This window comes from Heterodontus francisci, chromosome 17, assembly GCF_036365525.1.
Source record: "Heterodontus francisci isolate sHetFra1 chromosome 17, sHetFra1.hap1, whole genome shotgun sequence".
In the NCBI taxonomy this organism is placed as follows: domain Eukaryota; kingdom Metazoa; phylum Chordata; class Chondrichthyes; order Heterodontiformes; family Heterodontidae; genus Heterodontus; species Heterodontus francisci.
The window spans coordinates 82,372,066-82,396,607 of NC_090387.1; the positions used below are offsets into that span (position 1 = coordinate 82,372,066).

Genomic DNA, 24,542 nt, shown 5'->3' on the forward strand with positions numbered 1-24,542 from the left:
AAATGATGGCTGCACCCAAAAGGTTTTAGTGACCTTTCTGTTTCAGTCACTGTATCAGCAAGGATAGGTATAATGGGTATATAGGCTTTGATGTAGCATTGGACAGAGGCAACAGAGTTTTGATATTAGATATTAAAGATATCAAGGGATCTGGGGATAGTGTGGATAAATGGTGTTGAGGTAGAAGATCAGCCATGATCTCGTTGAATGGCAGAGCAGGCTCGAGGGGCCGATTGGCCTACTCCTGCTCCTATTTCCTATGTTTCTAAACAGAGATTAGATGCAGCATAAAATATCCTCCACTTTATCCCAGGTATGCGTGTTCACCTCACACTATCAGTTTAAATTTATCCACTTTTCTGCAAAAACGAGTTGCTCCTAGACATGGGTAGCCTAGTAAAGCTTCCCCTTGGCATTGAGTGTGGGAGAATGAGCAGAGGCCATGTAGAACGGAACAAGCTGCTCAAAGAGCAAGGCGGAGAAGGGATCTCAGCAGGAAGCATGTCCGCAGAGGGTCATAAGTGAGCAGATCTGCTGGAGAACAGATTGCAGGAGTGCTGTGATGTCGTGGGAGCCCCTTTGCACACTAGTGTCCAAAGCGTGTTGACAGAACTCTTCACTCAGACATTGGGTGGATGCTTTTTGTGCTGCAGTGGAAGCTGAGACATTGGACCTCAGATGCTGCATCAAGTGTGCTTGTGGAGATAGCCACGACTTCCATGCTGGAAAGGATGGGCTCCAAACTATATGTTAAGCTCTATGCCAAGTTGGTGCTGAACTACTCCATGCTCCTTGACATTGAACGCAGAATTCCTAATGCACCAAGTATTTCTGGGTGTATGCCATAAGCCTCATCTGAGTCCTCTGCAGCAGAACACGTGGGTGACCTCGCCCGCAGATGAGCTGGCCCCTGCGGTAGCCTTGCCCCCAGCCCTGGCTGCAGCACATGTACCTGGTGTCTCACTGCATTGTTAGGGCCACGTGAGGAGGTGTGGGTGGTTCCCACTGTTCAACTCCCATCTGACCGCAGCAAGTGTGTTTTGTTATTAGGGTTTAACCCCTTGGTGTTTTATTTGTCAAATAAACAGACTGTGACAGGTTTTCTTGTAGCTTTAAAACAGAAAATCAATTGTTTATTGATCAATACGCCTTATCCCAAAATTGTCACCGCCACGTCCACTCATGCAGTCGCTTGCACACGCACAAAAAACAGATAGAGAGGGAAAAAGGGGTAAGCGATTATAAGTGGGGGATAGGTTTTGGGGGGAGGTCACAGTAAACCTGTTGAATTATCTTGGAAATCAAGTTCTCGTTGGTTACAGGCCTGAGGTGAATGTAAATTTCTCTCTTGGTTGAAAGTGCAGTTGAAGTCAGTGGATCACTTCTAGCTCACTCTGTATAGTGTAGATGCAGAATTCTACAGCAGGGCATGCACCTTCAGGTTTTGCTGGAGACAAGCTTCTGGATGCTGCTTTCTGGCTGTCTCTCTGTAGGCTCCTTTTTTTGGTAAAGCTGTTAGTTCTTACCACCTGGTAGGAGACGCTTTGGTCTCTTCCTTATGGTGATCGCACAATGGCCCAGGACATGGCTCCTTCACACCTTCTTTGTTTCAGAAGACGACATTCAATTCTGGAATGTTTTAGGATGGGTGCACCTCTTAGCTTTGAAGAATTTCCTTTGTCCCTGCCAGACTGTTTGAATATACAAAGGCCAAGCCCTTTTTTCCGTTGACCATTTTGGAGCTTTGTTCACTTTTTAAAAGATAGGTCATTTTTAAAAGACAAAGTCTGTTTTTATAACTCTTCAGATTTTGTTCATTATTCTTGTATCATCGCCCTTCTCGTGTGTGACAGCATGCAGATTCCACCTGTATACTATCCTGTAAATGTCACTATGTGAGCTAGTGGCTGCGGTTGTGAAATTGAGTGAACGTCTTCATGATCACTATTGTCTTGGTGTTCCTGCACTGCCTGGCCAGGTTGCAATTCTTGTGTTTCTGAAAGGTGAAGTTGTGTTGAGGAGTGGCTGAGGCTGGTGATGTTGTTTTTAGGGTATGGCATTTGAAGATGCATTCACTGACCTTGAGCATTCAGTTGAGGCCTTTGAACTTCTTGCAGCACTGCATCTAGATCCTCTGGGCATTGACCTCCACAGCTATCTGTTCCCATTACCTTTTGACCGTGTATCTGGAAGGTGTCCTGGTCCCCTGCAGTACAGAACATCTCTCCTTTGCACCTTCTGCAACAAGACCCTCCAGTGTAGCGCTCTCTTCCATGTTGTGCCATTCTTCACTGTTTCCCAAATCAGATTCACGTCCTGCAAGACTGCAAACATCTTCTCTATCTACAGTGCACCTCCCATTTAAGAGGTGCAGCCTTGCTTTAAGAAATGCGAGGAAGTTTGGTTCCCCTGCTGATATGCAAAGCCAGTGAACAGTGCAGTTAGCACTGGCTGCACTTGGATATCATGCTAATGAGCAGGCAGCACGAAGATGGTATTCTGCTGCATTTCAAACAGCCATGGGCTAATCATGCATCGCAACCTCTTGCACCCTTTTTCAGGAGCTATCTAATTTAACCCCCATTATCTCTTGATTATCACATTGCTGTTTGTAGGACGGTGTGCATAAATTGGCTGCCGTGTTTCGTACATTAGAGTAGTAACTATACTTCAAAAGTACTTTGTTGCCTGTAGACCACTTGACCCTCCCCATCCTTGCAAACTACCGTCCCATCGCCAACCTCCCTTTCTCCTCCAAAGTCCTTGAGTGTGTTGTCACTTCCCAAATCTGTGCTCATCTTTCCCGGAACTCCGTGTTTGAATCCCTCCAATCAGGTTTCCACCTCTGGCACAGCACCAAAGCGGCTCCTATCAAAGTCACAAATGGCATTCGATGTGACTGTGACAAAGGTAAACTTGTACCTCCACATCCTCCTCAACCTGCCTCCAATCTTTGGCATGGTTAACCACACCATCCTCCTCCAACACCTCTCCACCGTTGTCCAGTTGGGTGGGACTTCTCTCACTTGGATCCAGTCTTATCAATTAATTGCAGCCAGAGAATCACCTGCAATGGCTTCTTCTGCTCCCATATCGTTACATCCAGTGTCCCCCAAGGATCTGTCCTTGGTCCCCTCCTATTTCTCATCTACATGCTGCCCCTCGGCGACATCATCAAAAGCACTGTGTTAGTTTTCACATATGCGCTGCCAACCCCCAGCTTTACCTCGCCAGCACCTCTCCTGACTCCTCCACAGTTGCTAAATGACCTGACTGCTTATCCTACATTCAGTACTGGATGAGCAGAAATGTCCTCCAATTATGTATTGGGAAGACTGAAGCCATTGTTTTCATTCCTCATTCCAAACTCTGTACCCTAGCTACCGAGTCCATCCCTCTCCCTGCCAACTGTCTGCGACTAAACCACACTGTTCATAACCTTGCTGTCATATATGACCCCAAGGTGAGCTTCCAACCACATATTCATGCCATCACTAAGGCCACCTATTTCCAGCTCCATAACTGCCTGACTTTGCCCCTGCCTCAGCTCGACTGCTGCTGAAACCCTCAGTCATGCCTTTGTTACTTCTGGACTTGACTATTCCATCGTGCTGTTGGCTGGTCTCCCACATTGTATCCTCAGTAAACTTGAGGTCATCCAAAACTCTGTTGCCGGTGTCCTAACTCTCACCCTGTGCTCGCAGACCTCTATTAGCTCTCGGTCAAGCAATGTCTTGATTTTAAAATTTTCATTCTTGTTTACAAATCCCTCCATGGCCTCACCCTTCCCTATCTATGTAATCTCCCCCAGCCCTACAACATTCTGAGATATCTCTGCTCATCTAATACAGGCCACTTGAGCATCCCTGACTTTACTCGCTCCACCATTGGCCGTGCCTTCAGTTGTCTAGGCCCTAAGCTCTGGAGTACCCTCCCTACACCTTTCTGCCTCTCTACTTTGCTTTTCTCCTTTAAAACACTCCTTAAAACCCACCTCTTTGACCCAGCTTTTGGTCATCTGACTTGGTATCTCCTTTTGTGACTCAGTGTCATACTTTGTTTTATAATGCCCCTGTGAAGCGCCTTGGGATGTTTATTTACCTTAAAGGAGCTATATAAATATAAGTTGTTGCAAAGCACTTTGGGAACCTCGAGGTTGTGAATGGTGCTGTATAAATGCAAGTTTTTTTCTTGGTGAGGGCACTCTGGTGCTGGGATACTTGATGAATGGACATAAATAGAAAACTTGAGTATTGCTGAAAAAAGAGACATGCTGTCGAAGCTTTTTGTCTTGCACTCGAGCAGTGTAAATTGTTGCTTCCCGTTGAAATTTGGCATTCTTGCGTCAGTCCTGCCAAGTGCAAGACGAAAAGTTTTAATAACATGTCTTTTTTTCCCAGCAATACTCAAATTCTGTACTACCAAGCAACTGAATAGAAAGCTAGACAACTGCAGCCATTTGGAAGTAGAACTCGGCCCAGGGGCTTAAACATGAGCCTAGAAGCCTTGCTCTGAAGTGAAATTTTTGCCCAGGATGCAGAATTTCTGATTTAAAATGTGCTGACTGTAATGCTCGATGGCGTGTGGAATGAAGTAGTTTTTAGAAGACATGGACTCAGCTTTTTGCTTTGAATTGATAGCTTGCATCTGGTTTCAATCCCGCTTTGCAATTCCATCTTCAACATTTCAATTGAGAGCTATGTGAGTATTAATAATGCACGTGACCAACTGTGGCATTTGTCTACACATCCAGTGTCTTGGTTAGTGCAGAGAATGGAATGTAGAATTAGTAAAGGATGGGCGGTGAACTGAGACTGATTAATTATTGTAATAACGCAAAAAGCTTTGGTGGGGTGGGGGAGATTGGTCACACAATAAGCAGCCTTTGATTAAACATATCACAGGTAGTTTGAGTTTGTTCAGGATTGTTTCACTTTTGAAAGTTTTGGATTGAATAGATAAGAGGTAGTGCATTTTACCCATCCTGAGATGAGTTTTGTTTGCATCCTGTTAATGTCGGGGTACCATTGCAGGCATTATTTTCCCTTTGAATTTGGTGCTTTCAATAGCTATGTAAAATACATGGATTAGATTGGCGTGAAATGCATGCATGAATTGGCACTTTACTACCCCAGTGTCGAGTGCTCATCAAGCCACTCCTTCCCTGGATTGCACAAGTGGGAATTTGTGCTCTTCTGCTATTCAATAAGGGGCATTTGCTTTGAACTCTACTATGCAATTAACTCCCTCCTGGCAGAATTTAGCTTTGAGGTTCAGATGACCCAATTGTGTTACACAAATAGAATGGACAGATGGAGAACAGTAGTGTTTAATCTACTGGTCAACAAGGCATTTGTAAATCACTTGTCTTTGGCAATTTGTGAGCTGATTGGCATTTATTCCTATGTTGATTATACTGGGAGTCTGCCCCTTCTGTATTCTGTTTGTTCACAGGCAGAAAACAGCTCTCAACATTGGACAGATTGTGAGTAAGTTTTTTCAGCCAGGTGATGTATACCTGAAATCAACAGCAGAAAAAGCATAAACATAGTTGATAGCAGTTGCTCTGAACCAACCAGTAACAACGTGCCTAACAGCAGTCTGCGCCATTCATGTTGGATTGCAGACATATTCTACAATGAACTTAATTCAGAACAGAACCTGTATTTATTCAGGACTGTTCACTCTGGGGCTTGTTGAAACAATTTTTTTTGGGGGGAGGTGGTGGGGAGAGGATGGAGGGGTTTAATCCCATAGTGCAGTTCCAAGTAAATGTCCCTTTTTTGGACAGAACAAAGACACAAATAACTTGACTGTTGTGTGCACCATCTACAAGATGCACTGCAGCAACTCACGAAGGCTTCTTCCACAGCACCTCCCAAACCCATGACAGCTACTACCTAGGACAAGTGCAGCTGGCACATGGGAACACCACTCCCTGCAAATTCCCCCACAAGCCTTGCAATTCTGACTTGGAAATATATCGCAATTCCTTCATCGCTGGGTCAGAATCCTGGAACTCCCTCCCTAACAGCACTGTGGATGCATCTACACCACATGGACTGCAGCAGTTCAGGATGGTGGCTGACCACCTCCTTCTCAAGGGCAATTTGAGATGGTCAATAAATTCTGGTCTTGCCAGCAATGCCCACTCCCATGAATGAATAAAAAATATGGCCACAGGAGATGGCAAAGTGGTATTAATATTTTCTCCTTCCTTCTCTGTGGTGACATGGGTGTTAAGCATCAAGAGTGCTTAGTTTCAGGGTCCTATTTCTAACAGTTCCCCATCTCCACTGCCTGAAGGTGCTACATACGAACAAAGAGGAGGAGTCGACTATTCAGCCCCTCAAGCCTGCTCCGCCATTCTGTAAGATCATGGCTGATCTGTTTGTGGGCTCAGCTCCACTTTCCTGCCTACCCCCGATACCCTTTGACTCCCTTGTTTGTGAAGAATATGTCCACCTCTGCCTTAAAAGCATCCAATAACCCTGCCTGCACTGCTCTCTGAGGAAGAGTTCCACAGACTTACGACCCTCTGAAAAAGAAAAATTCTCCTCATCTATGTCTTAAAAGGGAAACCCCTTATTTTTAAACTGTGCCCCCTAGTCTTAAACTCTCCCACAAGGGGAAATATCCTTTCAACATCCACCCTGTCAAGTCTCCACATGATTTTATATGTTTCAATAAGATCACCTCTCATCCAATGCAGACCCAACCTGTCCAACCTTCCCTCATAAGATGACCCTCTCATCCCAGGAATCAGTTGAGTGAACCTTCTCTGAACTGCTTCCAGTGCAATTATATCCTTCCTTAAGGAGACCAAAACTGTACACAATACTCCAGATATGGTCTCATCAATGCCCTGTACAACTGCAGAAAAACATCTCTACTTTTTTATTCCATTCCCCTTGCAATAAACAGCAACATTGCATTTGCCTTCTGACTCATCCTTCTGGAGATGCTGAACACCTTTATATTCCTTAGCCAAGTGACCATTCTTCATGTATGAGCCCAAGTGTTGACAATTGGTTAAAACGTAACGGGCATCACAGCCTGATACTGTCCTCACTCGATGTCCGTACGTGCATATTCCCAGCAGGGCTTACTGGATCAGGATTGGGAAATCTGGCTCAATTTTATTCCATTGTCACTTCAGCCAGGGATCGAACTGGGACTTTGGTGGTCAGTGAAGTTCAGCTGATTTAAGCCACTGATTTAGCAACAAACTGGGTGGGGCTGCTAGTAACTGGTTAATGTGATGACCCTAATACACTGAAATATAATGTATTGTGTAGCCAGATATGCTTTAAGTAAAAAAAAACTAAGATTTAATGCTCAGAAATATCACTTCCATTGCATTTATGTTTTAAGAAATTGTTATTGATTCAACTCCCATGCTGTCATATTCCGTTTCTGTCTCGCCATTTATCTTAACTATTACTCCAGTGGGGACCTTGAGGTGACGATTGATTTCCTGACCGAGGTGGACAAGCTGGTGCAGCTGATCGAGTGTCCAATCTTCACATGTAAGTAAACCCTGCAGCGCCTAATGCTTCCAAATAGGCTGTTGGAGTTCCAGGTGTGGAAGTAATGTTGTATCAGGAAATGGGGCAGAAGTAACGAGTGCTGACTGGCAGCTGTATGAAACTGGGAACATACCAAATTAGGAAGCAACATGAAAGCTCTGTGATTCTATGAAGCATGTGAAAGATTCAAAGTGAAACGTTGCTCGCAGTTTCTTGTGAAAGCTTCTTTCTGCAGCCCCTCTGGCTCAGTTGATTCAAGCAGCTTAAAATCCAGTGACACAAATGATGTGTTCCCTAGTCTACCCTGAGTTAGCTGACTTGAGCCCAAATGGTCGCAAGGCCTGGTTTACCGAGTGGCGAATCAGCCGAGGATCCTACTCCTCAGCACACACTTGGCTGTGTAGGTGATATAACTCCCACCATCAAACAGTTCCAACAATGACCATTCTGGCTTGAAGCCGAAGAACCCTTGGCTAAGACTCTGGAAGGCAATTTGCAGCTGTGAGAACAATACATTGCAGGGAATCAGCACCTTCAGAGGAGGAGCAAACTGCCTGTAATAACAGAAATATCCTGGCTTTTCAATTACAATTCCTGACAAAAAGAAGTATGCCTCTCTTGCCCCACTAAGTAAAAATAACCCTCCTCATTGCTGAGTGCTGGGCCCTCTGGGTGAGTTAAAAGCTGCCGTGTTTGTCCCAGTGAGTTAGCTCCACAAGGCTGAGTTTTGAATTATTCATTGAGCAAGATGATATCAGCAGGCAATGAGTTCAAGCTCTCCTCTCTCTATCATTTGCACTCTCCCTCAATCGCACTCTCACTCCTGCAGTCAGGGATGAGCAGTGGGTGAGGGGGGGAGAAAGAATGACTGATCCACGGAGATCTGTGGCACCTCGAGCTGCTGCTCCACCACTGGTGGCCATGCCTTCATCTGCCTAGGCCCTAAGCTCTGGAATTCCCTCCCTTAACCTCTCCACCTCTCCTCCTTCAGGTCACTCCTTCAAACCTACTTCTTTGACCAAGGTTTTGCCTTGGTTTAGCCATTTGCCACCAGATCTGGCTAAACCACATAAAACACTATCGGGTCCTACTCGTCTACTAAAACTGCTCACTATTCCAGGATCATCTTGGAATGCAAAGATATAACCCCTGGCTTCTTTTCTGTACTGCAAACCATCATCTTAAACTCCTCTCCCCTGTCACCTCCACCCTCACCTCCAACAATAAGTGCGAGGAGCTTATGAACTTCTTTGTCACCAGGATGAAAACCATCCAATCAGCTGCCTCTACCACGTCCCTCCCTTCCACTAGCCCACCAGGCCAAACTTCCTCTAATGCTGCCCTCGCCCTGAACTTGCATCTTTCTCCAGTTTCTTTCCTATCTCCCCTCATGCCCTCATCTTGTTCATGAGACCCACCTCCTGTTCCCTCGATCCTATTTCCACTAAACTGCTGATCACCCAACTTCCCCTCCTGGGCCCCACGTTAACCAATATGGTAAACAGTTCTCTCTCTTCAGGTGTTGTCCCTCTCTCTTCAGAAAAAACAACCCTTGACTCCATCGCCCTTGCAAACTACTGTCTCATCTCCAACCTCCATTTCCTCTCCAAAGTTTTTGAAGTCTCCCAAATCCGTTCCCATCTTTCCCAGCGCTCCATGTTTGAATCCCTCCAATCAGGTTTCCACCCCTGCCACAATACCGAAACAGCTCTAATCAAAGTCAAAAATGACATCCTATGTTACTGTGACAACAGTAAACTTTCCCTCCTCGTCCTCCTTGACCTGTCTGCAGCCTTGAAAGCGGTTAACCGCACGACGTTAGTTTAGCATGTATGCTGATGACTCCCAGCTATACCTCACCACCACTACTCTCGACTCCTCCACTGTTGCTAAATTATCAGACTGATTCTCCGACATCCAGTGCTGGATGATCAGAAATTTTCTCCAATTAAATATTGGGGAGACTGAAGCCATTGTTTCCGGCCCCTGCTAGACACTCCGTTCCCTAGTTACTGACTCCATCCCTCTCCCTGGCAACTGTCTGAGATTAAGCCAGTCAATTCGCAATGTTGATGTCTCATTTGACCCCGAGATGAACCACCAACCTCATATTTGTACCAGCACTAAGATCGCCTATTTCCACCTCCGTAGCATTGCCCGACTTCATCCCTGTCTCAGCCTATCTGCTGCTAAAACCCTCATTCATGCCTTCATTACCTCTAGACAACTATTCCAATGCACTCCTGGCTGGTCTTCCACATTCTACTGTTTGTCAACTTGAGGTCATTTAAAGTTCTGCTGCCCGTGTCTTAACTCGCACCTAGTCCCGTTCCCCATCATCCCTGTGCTCGCTGACCTACACTGACTCCCAATCAAGCACCGTCTTGACCTTAAAATTCTGATCCTTATTTTCAAATCCCTCCATAGCCTTGCACCTCCCTATCTCTAATCTCCTCCAACCCAGCAACCCTTCAAGATATCTGCACTCCTCTAATTCTGGCCTCTTGTGCATCCCTGATTTTAATCGCTCCACCATTGGTGGCTGTGCCTTCAGTTGTCGAGGCCCCCAAGCTCTGGAATACCCTCCCTATACCCCTCCACTTCATTTTTTTCCTTTAAGAAACTCCTTAAACCAACTTCTTTGACCAAGCTTTTGGTCCTCTGATCTAATATCTCCTTTTGTGGCTACCGAGCCACAAAATGCTTCTGTGAAATGCTTTGGGACCTTTTTATTACATTAAAGGTGCTATATAAATATAAGTTGTTATTGAATGTGATTCAGTGTCAAATTTTGTCTGACTACACTCCTGTGGAGCATTCGGGATATTTTTACGATGTTGAAGGCAGTATATAAATGCAAGTTGTGATTGTTCGTTTATCTCCTATTCTCCATCCCAGATCTGCGGTTGCAGCTTCTTGACGTTGAGAACAATCCCTACCTGATCAAAGCCCTGTACGGACTCCTCATGCTGTTGCCCCAGAGCAAAGCATTCCAGCTCCTCTCTCATCGACTGCAGTGCGTGCCCAACCCGGAACTTATGCGAACCACGTGAGTAATGATCTGCATCTTCAATAATTCATGGCATGTTGCTGATCAAGACAACTGGAGTTAGTGGTGCAAGTTTTAACCTGTGGCAGAATGGCTGCAGTGTCACCCTTCCCCGTGGGAGATCATGGCCCTCATGACGTGGGACAGCTGACCCACTCCGAATATATACATGGAAAATGGGTAGTCCACCTCTTCCTGTTTCTCCCTCGCAACCCATGTTTAATACACTTTCATTTTCCCTCCCCAGGTTCCCCCTAAACCAGGTGCAACTTCTCCAGCCTGAGATGCCAGGCAGGAGTTCTAGGCCTCTCCTGATGCTGTTCTTGAATTGGGTGCTTCGAGGTGCAAGGAACGTTGAGTGACTTTTTATTTGAACTTCTCCCCACTCTGGTTTTTCCTAGCACCACCCACCCCCTCTCCCCTTGCTCTCCCATTCCCTGTGGAGAAGGACTTGCCCATTCTGCTCTGCACCTTTCTCTGCCATCATCAAGACCTTTAGGTGGAAGTCTTCACTCTACTACATCACATGGCCTATCCCTGAACTCCCTGGTTCCTTCCTTCCATTGATGGATGCTTTTTCACTGACTCTTTTCATTGACATGCACATTACAGTAGGCAATCGGCATATGGGAACACCATTACCTTCAAGTTCCCCTCCCTTCCAAGTCACATACCTTCTTGACTTGGAACTATATCACCATTCTTCCATCACTGGGTCAAAATCCTGGAACTCCTTTCCTAACAGCACTGTGGGTGTACCTTCAATCACGCGTACCGCAGCGGTTCAAGAAAGCAGCTCGCCACAATCCATGAATGAATAAAACAAAACATCAGTTGCACTTGAGTGAAGGAGACATGGGCCAGCACTAAATCCCAAGCTGCATTCTCTGCACTGATTCACATTGATAACTCCATTAAATCAAGGAAGCAGTTTGACTAAAAAGCACCAAAGCACTGTTATTGACAGGCTGGACAAAGATTTCTGAATCACAGGTTTGATTGAGTGTTACTGTAACTCAACAAGGACTTGCGTTAATCAGTGAACTATGCAAGTGGGCTTAACTGTCCTATGCTTGAATTATAAGTTTAACCACATATGCATGTAGTGGGAGGTTGAAGTCACAACTGTGGGGCCTTTCTGTTCAAGGTTTTGGTCTAGAAATCGCACCTTCATGACTGTTTTATGTAGTGTACAGGGGAAAAAAATTTGTACATTCATATGGCAGCTACCATACATAGAGCTCAGCCAGTTTAAAAAAAGACAATGATGACTGAAGTGCAAGCTTACTGAAGCTTTCGCGGTGAAACTCATCTTCATACTTAATCTCTGCTCTTCAGTCCATGGTATGCTTCCTGTCTCAGTGCCAGGGTGGAAGTTCACAGTCCACAATGAAAAGTGGAGGACCAGCAAGGAAGTATTTAATGAACTGAACTCCTTGCTCTGTTAGTAGAGTAATGTTGCCTTGCAGTTTCCAGTCATTGCATCCTCAGGTACTGGTAATTATGTAGAGCCTTCCAGTGATAGATTGGAATGGTTTATTATTCACTCTGTGTATTCATCTTAAATTTTAATTCAGAGGTGATATTTAAAAGAGGAAGATTCTCTTAGTAGAAAATTTTGTGATTACCTGTCCTCATATCAAAGAAAAGAGCTGCATTCCACTGGAAAAATTCCCTGACATCAAATTAGGACTTGCATTTGTCGAGCACATTTTAGAACCTCAGGATGTCTCAAAGCACTTTGCAACCAATAAAGAACTTTTGAAGTTGGTCACTTTTGTCATGAAGTGCCAGTGTGCACATACCATGGTTCTACAAGCATCAATGTGGAGGGATAAATATTGTCCATATCATCAAGGAGAACTCTCCTGCTCTTCTTTGAATAGTGCTGTGGGATCATCATCTTCCACCTGAGAGGGCGGACGGGACCTCAGTTTAACATCTCATCTGAAAGTTGGTGATAGTATGCCTCTCAGCATAATGGGTTAACAAGCTGCCCGTTAATGATGGGACCCTCCCAGCACAGTGGCCTCTATCATCTTTCCTGGGCTTGCGTGCAGGCAGCTCTGTGGTACTGTGTGAAAGGCATGCAACTGGGCATGTGTTTTAAAGCCTGGCTACCCGACCCGAACACAACTACGTGTCAGGTGCGGGTACAGATCGAAATTCCGAGTCCAGTATTCGGCACTGGTCGGGTCGTGCTGGACACTGCTTGCGGGAAGTCACGCAATCCAGCTTACCATGATTCCCCACAACTCCAGCTGCAGGAATAGCCTGCTACCGGAACAGATGAAGGAGATTTGTGTCGGGTCGGGCGCAAAAAAAAATTAAAGGGCTCTGGTCGGGTTCAGGTTGGCTGTGGTCGGGCCCGGGTCGTGTTTTAGTTTTAAACGCGAGCCAGGCTTTAATATGTTTACCAAGCTCAGGACCACAAGGCCAGTGGCGCAGTGGTTAGCACCGCAGCCTCACAGCTCCAGCGACCCGGGTTCAATTCTGGGTACTGCCTATGCGGAGTTTGCAAGTTCTCCCTGTGTCTGCGTGGGTTTCCTCCGGGTGCTCCGGTTTCCTCCCACATGCCAAAGACTTGCAGGGTGATAGGTTAATTGGCCATTATAAATTGCCCCTAGTATAGGTAGGTGGTAAGGAAATAGGTGGGGATGTGGTAAGAATATGGGATTAGTGTAGGATTAGTATAAATGGGTGGTTGATGGTCGGCACAGACTCGGTGGGCCGAAGGGCCTGTTTCAGTGCTGTATCTCTAAACTAAACTAAACTCCAAGCTGTTCTGAAGGAGTAGGTCCTCAAAACCCTCCCCATCACTCAGCTAAATTTCCATTTGTATGAGGACCTTGAATGAATGTTATGTTGCCCACTGTAGGTATTATTGTACCTTTAGCTTTTTGAAAGAAGTGTACCCTTTGCACAAAAGCACACACATCTTACCCTCACCAGTCGGCTATGGCTTGGAACTATTCTGTTACATTTTCATACATGTTCTGTTACTGCCTTCTCGGGGCAAAGCACTAGGAACTATATGTAATAGGGGAGAAATAACCAATATATTAAGAGCATAGTATACTTAAAGAGAAAAGGTCGCAGATGATTTTCCCCATCCCCCCCCCCCCAAAATGGTATGAAGGTAATATTGTATTTCTATGTAACGATGGAACTTACTAAGAATAAAGAAGACAGTGGTTAAGAAAGGTTATCCATATTTCAGTTCCAAACCTTCTGAACTAACAGAGGGAGGACAAATCAACCTCCCATTGAAACAGGAAGCAAAACTGCCCCCACGCAGTGTGCTATAATTAGTGTTTTTACATTTATCGATCTAATAAGGATTTATGTGGTTAATTTGCTCCTTTCAATCTCATGGTATAAGACAACAGAAGCAGTAATTAAACAGCTTGATTCGTTTTCCAATTTTTAAAAAATCATTAATTTTGCAGTCCTTTGGGAGCGTATTTACATTCTATGAGAAGATGGGCAGTGCTGAACTTGATCAGTGATGGGAGATGCTGCTCTGTTCTGTTTTGGACTCTGGTTAAGCAATCAGTAAACTAAATTTGGCAATCCTTGGGGGAGGGAAAGAGAAAGAACAGCCACTGAGAGAGATCTGGCACGGGTGATGGAAAATGTCACTCCCGTCCTCCTAGTAACTATAGTAAAGTAATTGTACTTTCTGGCAAAGCTTCCTCACTTCAAATTCTTCACTCTATTTAGTTTTAGTGTGTGTGGTGAATATAATTCACTGCACTTCATCTTTGTGCGGATGAAGGCTGCCAAACTACACAGGGGGACGTTCGCAGTTTGCATCCACTTTGCAGCCTGGCTTCCTGGACTGCTCAACCTCTCCATTTGCTTCCCTCTTTGTATTGAAGGCACAGGCCGCTGGCTGTCTAGGCAGAAAGCTCCATTAGTATAACAAAATGAGCCCATCTTCACTCGTTTCATGTTTCTTTGAGTGTGTTTTCCTGTGTCATGTTATAAAGCTAAATATAGCGACTGAAATTGAGCCTTAGGAAATCATTGTCTTGAAAAAGACGAATCAGGTCTATTCCTTCACATACACCTCTACAGTCAGAATCATAGAATTGTTACATCACAGAAGGAGGCCATTTGACCCATCTTATCTGTGCCAGCTCTCTGAAAGAGCAATTTACCTAGTGCCACTCCCCAGCCTTATCCCCAAAGCCCTGTATATTCTTCCTTTTCAGATAAGAATCCAATTCTCACTTGAATGCCTCGATTGAACCTGCCTCCACCACGCACATAGGCAGTGCATTCCAGATCCTAACCACTCACTGCGTGAAGAAGTTTTTCCTCATGTCACTATTACTACTTTTACCTTAAATCTGTGACCTGTTGTTCTCGATCACTCCACCAATGGGAACAGTTTTTCCCTATCTACCCTGTCCAGGCCCCTCATGATTTTGAATACCTCTATCAAATCTCCTTTCAACCTTCTCTGAGGAAAACGGTCCCAACTTCTCCAATCTATCCACATAACTGAAGTTCCTCATCCCTTGATTCATTCTGCACTCTCTACAATGCCTTCACATCGTTCCTAAAATGTGCCCCAGAACTGGAAACAATACTCCAGTTGAGGTCAGACCAGTGTTCTATACAAGTTTAACATAACTTTCTCGCTTTTGTACTTTATGCCCCTATTAATGAAGCTTAGGATGCTGTATGCTGTATTAACTGCTCTCTCAACCTGTCCTTCCACCTTCAATGACTTATGTACACATACGCCCAGGTACCTCTGCTCCTGCACCCCTTTTGGAATTGCACCCTTTATATTGACTCTCCACATTCTTCCTACCAAAATGAATCACTTCACACTTCTCTGCATTAAATTTCATTTGCCACTTGTCCACCCATTCCACCAACCTGTCTATGTTCTTTTTAAGTTCTACACTATCCTTTTCACAGTTCACAATGTTTTCAAGTTTTTGCATCCTCAAATTTTGAAATTTTCCCCGACACCAAGGTCTAGGTCATTAATATATATCAGGAACAGCAAGTGTCCTAACACCAACCCTTGGAGAACTCCACTACAAACCTTCCTCCAGTCTGAAAAACATCCATTAACCACTACTATGTTTCCTGTCGCTCAGCCAATTTCATATCCATGTTGCTACTGTCACTTTTATTCTATGAGCTATAACTGCTCACAAGTCTGTTGCTTGGCACTTTAGCAAGTGCTTTCTGGAAGTCCATGTACACCACATCAATAGCATTGCCCTGATCAACCTTCTCTATTACCTCATCAAAAAACTTCAAGTTAGTTAAACACAATTTACCCTTCACAAATCCGTGCTGAATAATAATTTCTAGAAGCTTCCCCACCCGCGGGGTTAAACTGACTGACCAGTATTTGCTGGACTTATCTTTACAACTTTTTTTGAACAAGGGTATAACATTTGCAATTCTCCAATCCCATGAATCTAAGAAAGACTGGAAAATTATGGCCAGTGCCTCCACAGTTTCCACTCTCGCTTCCCTCAGTATCCTTGGATGAATCTCATCCTGTTCTGGTGTCTTAATAATTTTAAGTACAACCAGCCTACCCAATACCACCTCCTTATCAATTTTAAACACTTCGAGTGTCTGAATTACCTCCTCTTTCACCATGACCTGCGCAGCATCATCATTGGTAAAGACAGGTGCAAAGTATTCATTTAATACTTCAGTCATGCCGCCTGCCTCCATGTGTAAATCCCCTTTTTGATCCCTAATCGGTCCCACTCCTCCTTTCACCACCCTTTTAAGCCCATAGAGGACTTTTGGATTCCCTTTTATGTAAGCTGCCAGTCTCTCTCCATACTGTCTCTTTGCTTCTCTTATTTGCTTTTTCACTGCCCCCTGAACCTTCTATATTGGGCCTGGTTCTCAGTCGTATTATCCACTTGATGTCTGTTAAAAGCACACTTTTTCTTCATCTTAATCTCTATCTTTCGTCATGCACTGGATTTGTTTTCCCTACCTTTCCCCTTCATGGGAACATAACTTGACTGTGCCCAAACTATCTCCTCTTTAAAGGCAGCCCATTGTTCAGTTGGTGTTTTGCCTGCCAACTTATGATTCCAATTTATCTGGGTCAGATCCATTCTTACCCCATTGAAGTTGGCTTTCCCCCAGTTAATTATTCTTACTCTGGATTGTTCCTTGTCATTTTCCATAGCTAACCTAAACCTTATGATAGAATGATCACTGTCCCCTAAATGTTGTCTTATTGACACTTGATTCACTTGGCCCACCTCCTTTCCAAGAACCAGGTCTAGCAGTGCCTTCTTTCTTGTTGGACTGGAAACATATTGTTGTAGAAAATTCTCCTGAATACACTCTAGGAACTCTTCTCCCTCTCTGCCCTTTACGATAGTACTATCCTTGTCTACGTATGGATAAATAAAGTTCCGCATTATAAACACACTATAGTTCTCTCTAATTTCCTTGCAAATTTGTTCCTCTACATCTTTCCCGCTAGTTGGTGGCCTATATACTACACTGAGCAATTGCACTCTTTTTGTTCTTCAGCTCCAGCAAAGTAGATTCTGTCCTTGACCCCTCTGGGACATTCTTTATCTCCAGCGCTGCGATGTTCTTCTTAAACAAAACTGCCGCCCCTCCCGCTTTCCTATCTTTCCTGAACACTTTGTATCCAGGAACATTTAGTACCCTGTCCTGCTCTTCTTTAAGCCAGGTCTCTCTCACCTCCACAATATCATACTTCCACATGGCTATCTGCGCCTGCAGTTCACCAACCTTATTTACCACACTCCCCGCATTCACATACATGCACAGTAACCTTAATTTAGACTTTATTGCTTTCCCTCTTACACTGACCCTACCTAATACTTTGTTATTTCCTACTCTAGTGCAATCTGTCTCTCCCAATTCTCTGTACATGTTGGTGTTCCTCTCTTGTATTATCTCCTGGTTCCCACATCCCTGACGATCAATAGTATCATGGAGGCTATTCACATTTAATCCCCTTGAAATATTTGCCTTAATAGCATTCACCCCATTGCACTTCTGCTTGCCCCGCCACTGCCACCACAACAATGGTCAATCAAGCAAAACTCCACAGCATCAAACTAACTAAGTTCTACATTATTTGCATCGTCAATCAGTAGCCAGCTTTGGCATGACAATTCCTTGGTCCTGGCAGTTCCAGTGCCTTCATGTTGCTTTCAGCATTCAGTCATCTCGGCCTGTATTTGTAACCTTGTTCTTATTCCTAATCAGTAGCTTTTTTAATGAAGTTGGGACTGTTTCCCATGCAGGAGGAGAAAGTTTGCAGAAGGGGACACTTGGTGGGTTAAAGATCTGTGGCCACTATTTCTGATCTTGGTCATACAGTAGTGGTGAGGCACCAAATAGATGGCAGGAAAGTAGAGTGTGTGTCACTCCAGTTTAGTACCCGTTCACAAAGCACTATTGAAGGAACTCTGAGAGCAGCACCTCCAGCCTGTTGTCCTGGTAGGAAAAGTTTAATAATGAGTGTGGCTTACGGGAATAACGAGACAGAAGTCGTAATGACCAGAAAAAGGTTAAGCTGGAACATTCATAGAATTGTACAACACAAGAGGCCATTCTGCCCATCGTGTTTATGCTGACTCTTTGAAAGACCTATCCATTTAGTCCCTGAAAATGTTTCCTTTTCAAGTAGTTATCCAATTCCCTTTTAAAAGTTACTACAGAATCTGTTCACATTACCCTTCCTGACAGTGCATTCCTGATCATCATAACTAACTGCGTCTTTTTAAAAAAAAGTCTCATCGCCCCAACAAGACTATAAATTTACTTTTGCAACTGTTAGGACTAGGTGAGAAAGCAGTCTAGGGTTCCCTTTCAGCCTTCACTTGGTCTTAGTGTAACAGGGTTTTATTTTTTGCACGCAGTGTTTTTAGCTCCCCCTTGGTGAATCATTGTTCACTGCTTTCCAATTATAAGGCAAAGAAACCATCACAAACAAGCTTTCTTAGGTTTAAAGAAGACAAGTTGAAATTTATTTAAACTTAAACTCTAATTCGGTTAACACCTTCGGATACACGACACCCCCACGCTAGCATGCACACGCGAAGCGCAAATGCAGATGGAGACAGAAAGAAAACAGAAGGAATAAATAAAGTGGAAAGGTTTGAGGCAATATCTGAAGAGTTGGTACGGTTCTTCGAGCTCACCTTGCTTGTAGATAATTCTTGCTTACCGTTGGGGCCCAGTAGTATTCTTAAACCTTGCTCACTGTAGGAGACTTTTCTCTCTTGGGGTTCGTGTGTCATCAGTAGATTCCGAAGCTGGTGAGAAAGAGATGGGAGCAGACCGGAGGAAAGGAGGTCTGCTTCAGTGCAGGAGCCAAGAGCTTTCTGTCTTCAAACACTTTTTCTCCAATTTTTAAAACTCAGTTTAAACTCTGCAACAGCCAGTTAGTCATGTGACTAAACTGGTCTGACCACATCTGTTCTGTCTGTTGGGAGCAGGGACTGGTCCTTTGTTCCAAGCAGTGTCTGTTACTATGCAAAAGTGTCCTTCCAACCAGGAGCCTGGCAATTCCTTATAACAGGCCTTTTCTTCACAGCAACAATTTGAAATTTAATGTCCATGTGGCGAAATTAATGTGCCTCATTCTTGGCAGGTCAGGGCCTGCATGACACAACATATATGAAAACTAATGCTGCAAAGACCAGAATCTGCCATCGCTTTTAAACACTCATTTGCCCCAAGCCTTTGGCACTATCTGTGATGCCTTCATCCACTGTCTACACAATTTCAACTGATGACCCTTCTATTCCATTCTGTTTCCACAATCTGTCCAACACTATGCCCCTGCTCTCCCGACTAGTATTCAGAACGTCCCTTCCCTCTGTTAAAGCCTCAGCACTCTGTTTGGGAACAGGTAAAAGACAAATTTAACACTGATGTTAGGTTTTTCACAGTGGCAGCAGTGTGTACCATCTACAAGATGCACTACAGCAACACACCAAGGCTCCTTAGACAGCACCTTCCAAACCCGTACCTCTACCACCTAGAAGGACGAGGACAGCAGATGCATGGGAACACCACCACCTGCAAGTTCCCCTCCAAGCCACACACCATCCTGACTTGGAACTACATTGCCATTCCTTCACTGTCACTGGGTCAAAATCCTGGAACTCCCTTCTTGACAGCACTGTTGGTGTACCTACCCCACATGGACTGCAGCGGTTCAAGAAGGCGGCTCACGCCTTCTCGAGGGCAATTGGGGATGTGTAATAAATGCTGGCTTAGTCAGCGACACCCACTTCCCATGAACAAATTTTTTAAAACTGCGTAAACAAAAAACTTGTTTGTCTTTCTTTGCACTTACACCTTCAGGGAATTAAGTATTTGAACTTGCAGAGCTTTCTGTTCATCCACACTCTTGACCACTTTTCCAGGAAGGACTCCCTGTCCATTTTTGTCCACCCAAAATGTCCGATAATAAGTGAGAAAGGTGCAGCAATGTAAGTAATGGTTAGAATGACTTCTATGAAGAGCTGTTTGGAAACTCGGTGACGGTAACTTACAGACAAGCCGTTGGCCCTGTCCTAGTGAAAGAGGTGGATGATTTTTCACTGTTCCTGCTGCGTCGTTGTAGTATAACTTACTGCAGATAAAAGGGACGAAATGGAACATTTAGACAATAGATTGTTGCGCCTGCAGCTTTTCATTTCTCTCATTTCCAAGGTGATATTCTGAAAGTTTTCTTAGTGCATTATGTAACAGTGCTTCACACAGTAAGAGCCTTGATTATATTTAATAACATGACTGGCATTATTACCTCTAACACCATAGATGGAAAACTGTACATGCTGTTTAACATTCTTTTTAAACATTTTTGTGAATTTTGTATTTGTCCTGTGTCAGTGCTGGGGAATAGAGCATTCTCTACTGCTTTAACCCAGTATCAACACCAAGCATTTGCAAGTCAGGTGTAAGATGTTTACACAGTCAAGATCAATCTCTTTGGCCCAACAATGTGTCTCAGTAACTAACCTCCCAGCAGTGGCCCCCTACCCCACCATCACATCTGTGTTTCCTCTGCGGGATCAAGATTATTAGGGCAACTTTTCCTAGTTCTGTACCCTGATAGCTCGGATCACCTGTGCACATCAAATGTTGGAAAAGCAGGGGATTAAATCACGTGCCAGTAAAGGTACACACCTAGTTATTAATACTCAGATGATTCAGGCAAAGCTCCCCTATAAATACTGGAATAGAAATAGACCATTAGGCCCAAGAAACCCACTCCTTCCCCACACTCTGCGTGAAATATGTACAATCATTAAGTAGACAGTGGCATAGTGGTAATGTCACTGGACTAGTAATCTAGAGGCCCAGGCTAATGTGCAGCAGCTGGTGGAATTTAAATTCAATTAAATAATAAAAATCTGGAATTGAAAGCTAGTCTCTGTAATGGTGCCAAGAAATTATCATCGATTGTCATAAAAACCCATCTAGTTCAATAACATCCTTTAGGGAAGGAAATCTGCTGTCCTTACCTGGTCTGGCCTACTTGTGACTCCAGACCCACAGCAATGTGGTTGACTCTTCACTGCTGTCTGAAATGGCCACTCAGTTCAAGGGCAATTAGGGATGGACACCAAATGCTGGCCTGCCAGCGATGCCCATGAAAGAATAAAGCAAAAACTCCTGACTGTTCAAACTGATTGTTTAGGTTGAAAAAATTGAACTATTGAGTTAAGCCACAAAGTGAGAATTTAGTGCTAACATATTTGAATTATCAAGTAAGTTGTCTCAATGAAGAGAGCAAATTGTATTGTAAACCACTAAGAAATAATGTGAGGAAATCCCCATACTTGGTCACATTCATCACATAGCTCCTTCAGAGACAGGGAACCTCCTGAGGGGCCTGTCCTGCTTACCCAGAAAGGACCTGTCGTCCTTCCCTCACAACCTGGCTGTTGGAACATAGGAAAATGGGCATGAAAGGACCATCAGGTTCATCAAGCCTTGAGCAGCATGACTAGACACCACCCACGCCACAGCTATTTAAACCCCTTGGAAAGGCAAAAAATCCAGGGCCAATAAGAGGTGAGGGGGGAATGGAAAGTTCCTTTGAGTCCCGCAGGCAGTCAGAACCGGTCCAGGAGATTACGTTGTGTGTACATTAACTGTTAATCCACTCACCTTCTATATGTTGTGATTATGGTCCAGCTCCCTCTTGAAGGCTTGCAGAGAGTCAGCAACCACCACACCAGCTGGCAACACATTCCAAAATCTCACTGCTCTCTGAGAAAAGAAGAACCGCTTTATTCTGCCTTTCATGTAGTTTAAATGCATGTCCGCTGGTCCAATCTGCCAAACTGAAATTAACTGCAAACACGCAATCCAACTCTTTCATTATTTCATAAACCAATAGTAGGCCGCCTTGAAGTTTATATTGCTGTGAAATAAATAAACCCAGCTCTTTAAGCCTATCTGAATAACTAAGGTTCTTTTGAACTAATAATCATTCTTGTAACACAGTTTTAATGCAGCTCAGTATCTTGTTTGTTTTTGACTGTGGCTTCTCTACATTGCTTGTGAATCTTCAGTGATCTGGACAAAATAACATCAAGATGTGCCTTAAAACATTCCAGGGGTTTTGCTTCTGCTCTGCCCAGAGCTTCATTTCAAACATTAATCATTCTTTGTATGGAGAACAACTTCCTGGCATTGGCCCTACATTTTCCCCTTGCCAGTTTGAACTTTAGCCTCTTGTCTTAATGTCACCTTGAGCCCTCCCTTTACGTAAAATGGTTTAAGCAAAATATCTGAAGAGGAAAAAAGAGTTTGCATTTATTTAGCGCCTTGTATCTTGAAGCACTTTAGAACTAATTACTTTTGCAGTGCGGTGACTCATATAGTGCTTCGCAAACCACTGACCACCTCTAGGTGCTTATCCATTGTCTCTCGAGACAAGGAGGCCAAAGAAAGAAGAAAGACTGTGATATGAACAACAGAGCAGCTAATATGTGTACAGCAAGGTCCCACAAACAGCATATCTGGAATTGGTGGTGTTTTGGTTATGAAAAATGTGTCCAGGACATCAGGAGGAACTCTGCTTTCAATTAATGCCATCTTGTTTGTTTTGCCCACCTTAGCAGGCAAGCAGGGCCTTGTTTTGACATGTCATTCATGAGGCTGCACCTCTAACAGTGCAGCACTCCCTTAGTACTGCCCTGGGTTATGTACTGGAGTCTGTATTCGAATTTAAACCCAGCAGTTTCCATTCAGAAGTAAGAATGCCACCAACTGAATCAGGCTGCCCTTTACTACAGCTCTGTGTTTTCTTGGTATTTGTCAAACCTCTGTAAGTAGTACAGTTGCTGTCACAAGGCAAAGTCAATTCCAGAACTGAGAGTCTGGGTGGGAAAGATAAACATACAGAGCTGAAGAAGACTAGTTAGCTTAGAGTAATAAGTGAAAATTGTGCAGATGGTAGAAAGACAAATATTTAGTATCTTTAATCTACTGGTGTCTGGTCTCATTGACTTCACAATACAGGCTTGTAGTCCATCCATGGCCTCTGTCCAGTCATGTCCAATCTCAGGTCATGTGTAGGTTAAAACAAATTTTGACTTGTTTACTTTTACCTCACTTCACTGTTTAAAATCATCTCAATGTTTAAAAGCATCTCCCCATCGCTTTCCTTGTTTAGGAACAGGAGCAGGATATTTGGCTTTTCAGGCCAACTCTGCCATTTAATAAGATCATAGCTGATCTTCTACCTTAACTCCACTTTCCCCATTCGAACCCAAATATTCTTTAATTCCCTTAGTATTGAAAAATCTATCAATCTCTGCCTTGAATATACTCGATGGCTGAACATCCATAGCTCTCTTGGGTAGAGAATTCCAAAGATTCACAATGCCATGAGTGAAGAAATTTCTCCTCATAGCAGACCTAAATGGCCAGTTCCTTATTCTGAGACTGACCGCCTAGTTCTAGACTCCCCAGCCAGGGGAAACATTCTCCTATGATCTACCCTATCAAGCTCCTTCAGAATTTTAATAAGTTTCAATGAGTTCACCTCTCATTCTTCTAAACGTAGGGAATACTAGCCTAGTCTACTCCATCTCTCCTCTTTGGATGTCCCATCATCACAGGAATCATTGAACCTTCGTTGCATGCTCTCTGAGGCAACTTGTATCCCGCCGTAGACAAGGAGACCAAAACTGTAGGAGAACTGTACAGAGTACTCCAGGTATGGTCTCACCAGGGCCCTATATAATTGCAGCAAGCCTTCCTTACACTCATACTTAGGACCCTATCAAATTCACAACCATGAAAAATGCGTCATGGACCATGAAATCCCGGGTCCTCCATGAAATCGGCCATTTTGTGAACTTTGTGTGTTTTATTCATTGACATAACACTCACCTCACTGAATGCTGGGCATGTTGCGAGCATCGCACGTTTTAGTGATTGACGAAGGCTCACCTTGCTCATTGGTCGATGAGGGAGGGCTTCTGATGCAGTTTTGAGAGAAGCAGTCTCTAGCATTAGCAGACAAGTGAGAATGCCAGAATGTGCAAATCAAAAATGGTCACAACCAAAGCACCTTGAGTGAAAGAATTTGGAAGTCAAATTCTGCATGCCGATGGTGGAATATTGTTTTGTACAAGCTGCAATGTTTCATTGGATCACACGGTGGGCAACGGTTCAGCGGCACTTTATAGTCTGAAAGCCATCACAGCAGAAAGAGAGCATCCAACAGCACACTGCATAGAAAATGAACACACAAAAAAAGGCAATGATTTAATCTCTGAGAGCTCAGAAAATTGTCACATGGTTACATTGGAACTTGTGGATGCTTTTGCAAGCGTCAAAACCCAAAGCTGCGGATATTCATTCAACGTAATGTGCAAAATGGTGCTGCTTGCCAAGTGCAAATAAACTACGACAAGGCTACCTACCGAAGGTTTTTGCTACAC

General features: G+C 44.0%; 1 protein-coding gene across 3 annotated transcripts in view; it reads left to right on the forward strand.

Annotated features, from left to right (window-relative positions):
- The window catches only part of vac14 (vac14 homolog (S. cerevisiae)), a 444,921-nt gene that overhangs the window by 371,754 nt on the left and 48,625 nt on the right, over nucleotides 1-24,542 (forward strand). For all 3 annotated transcript variants that reach the window (XM_068049759.1, XM_068049760.1, XM_068049758.1), the window contains exons 18-19: nucleotides 7,450-7,529; nucleotides 10,428-10,578. In XM_068049759.1, the coding sequence (XP_067905860.1) occupies nucleotides 7,450-7,529; nucleotides 10,428-10,578 (231 nt within the window). The remainder of the gene's footprint in view (nucleotides 1-7,449; nucleotides 7,530-10,427; nucleotides 10,579-24,542) is intronic.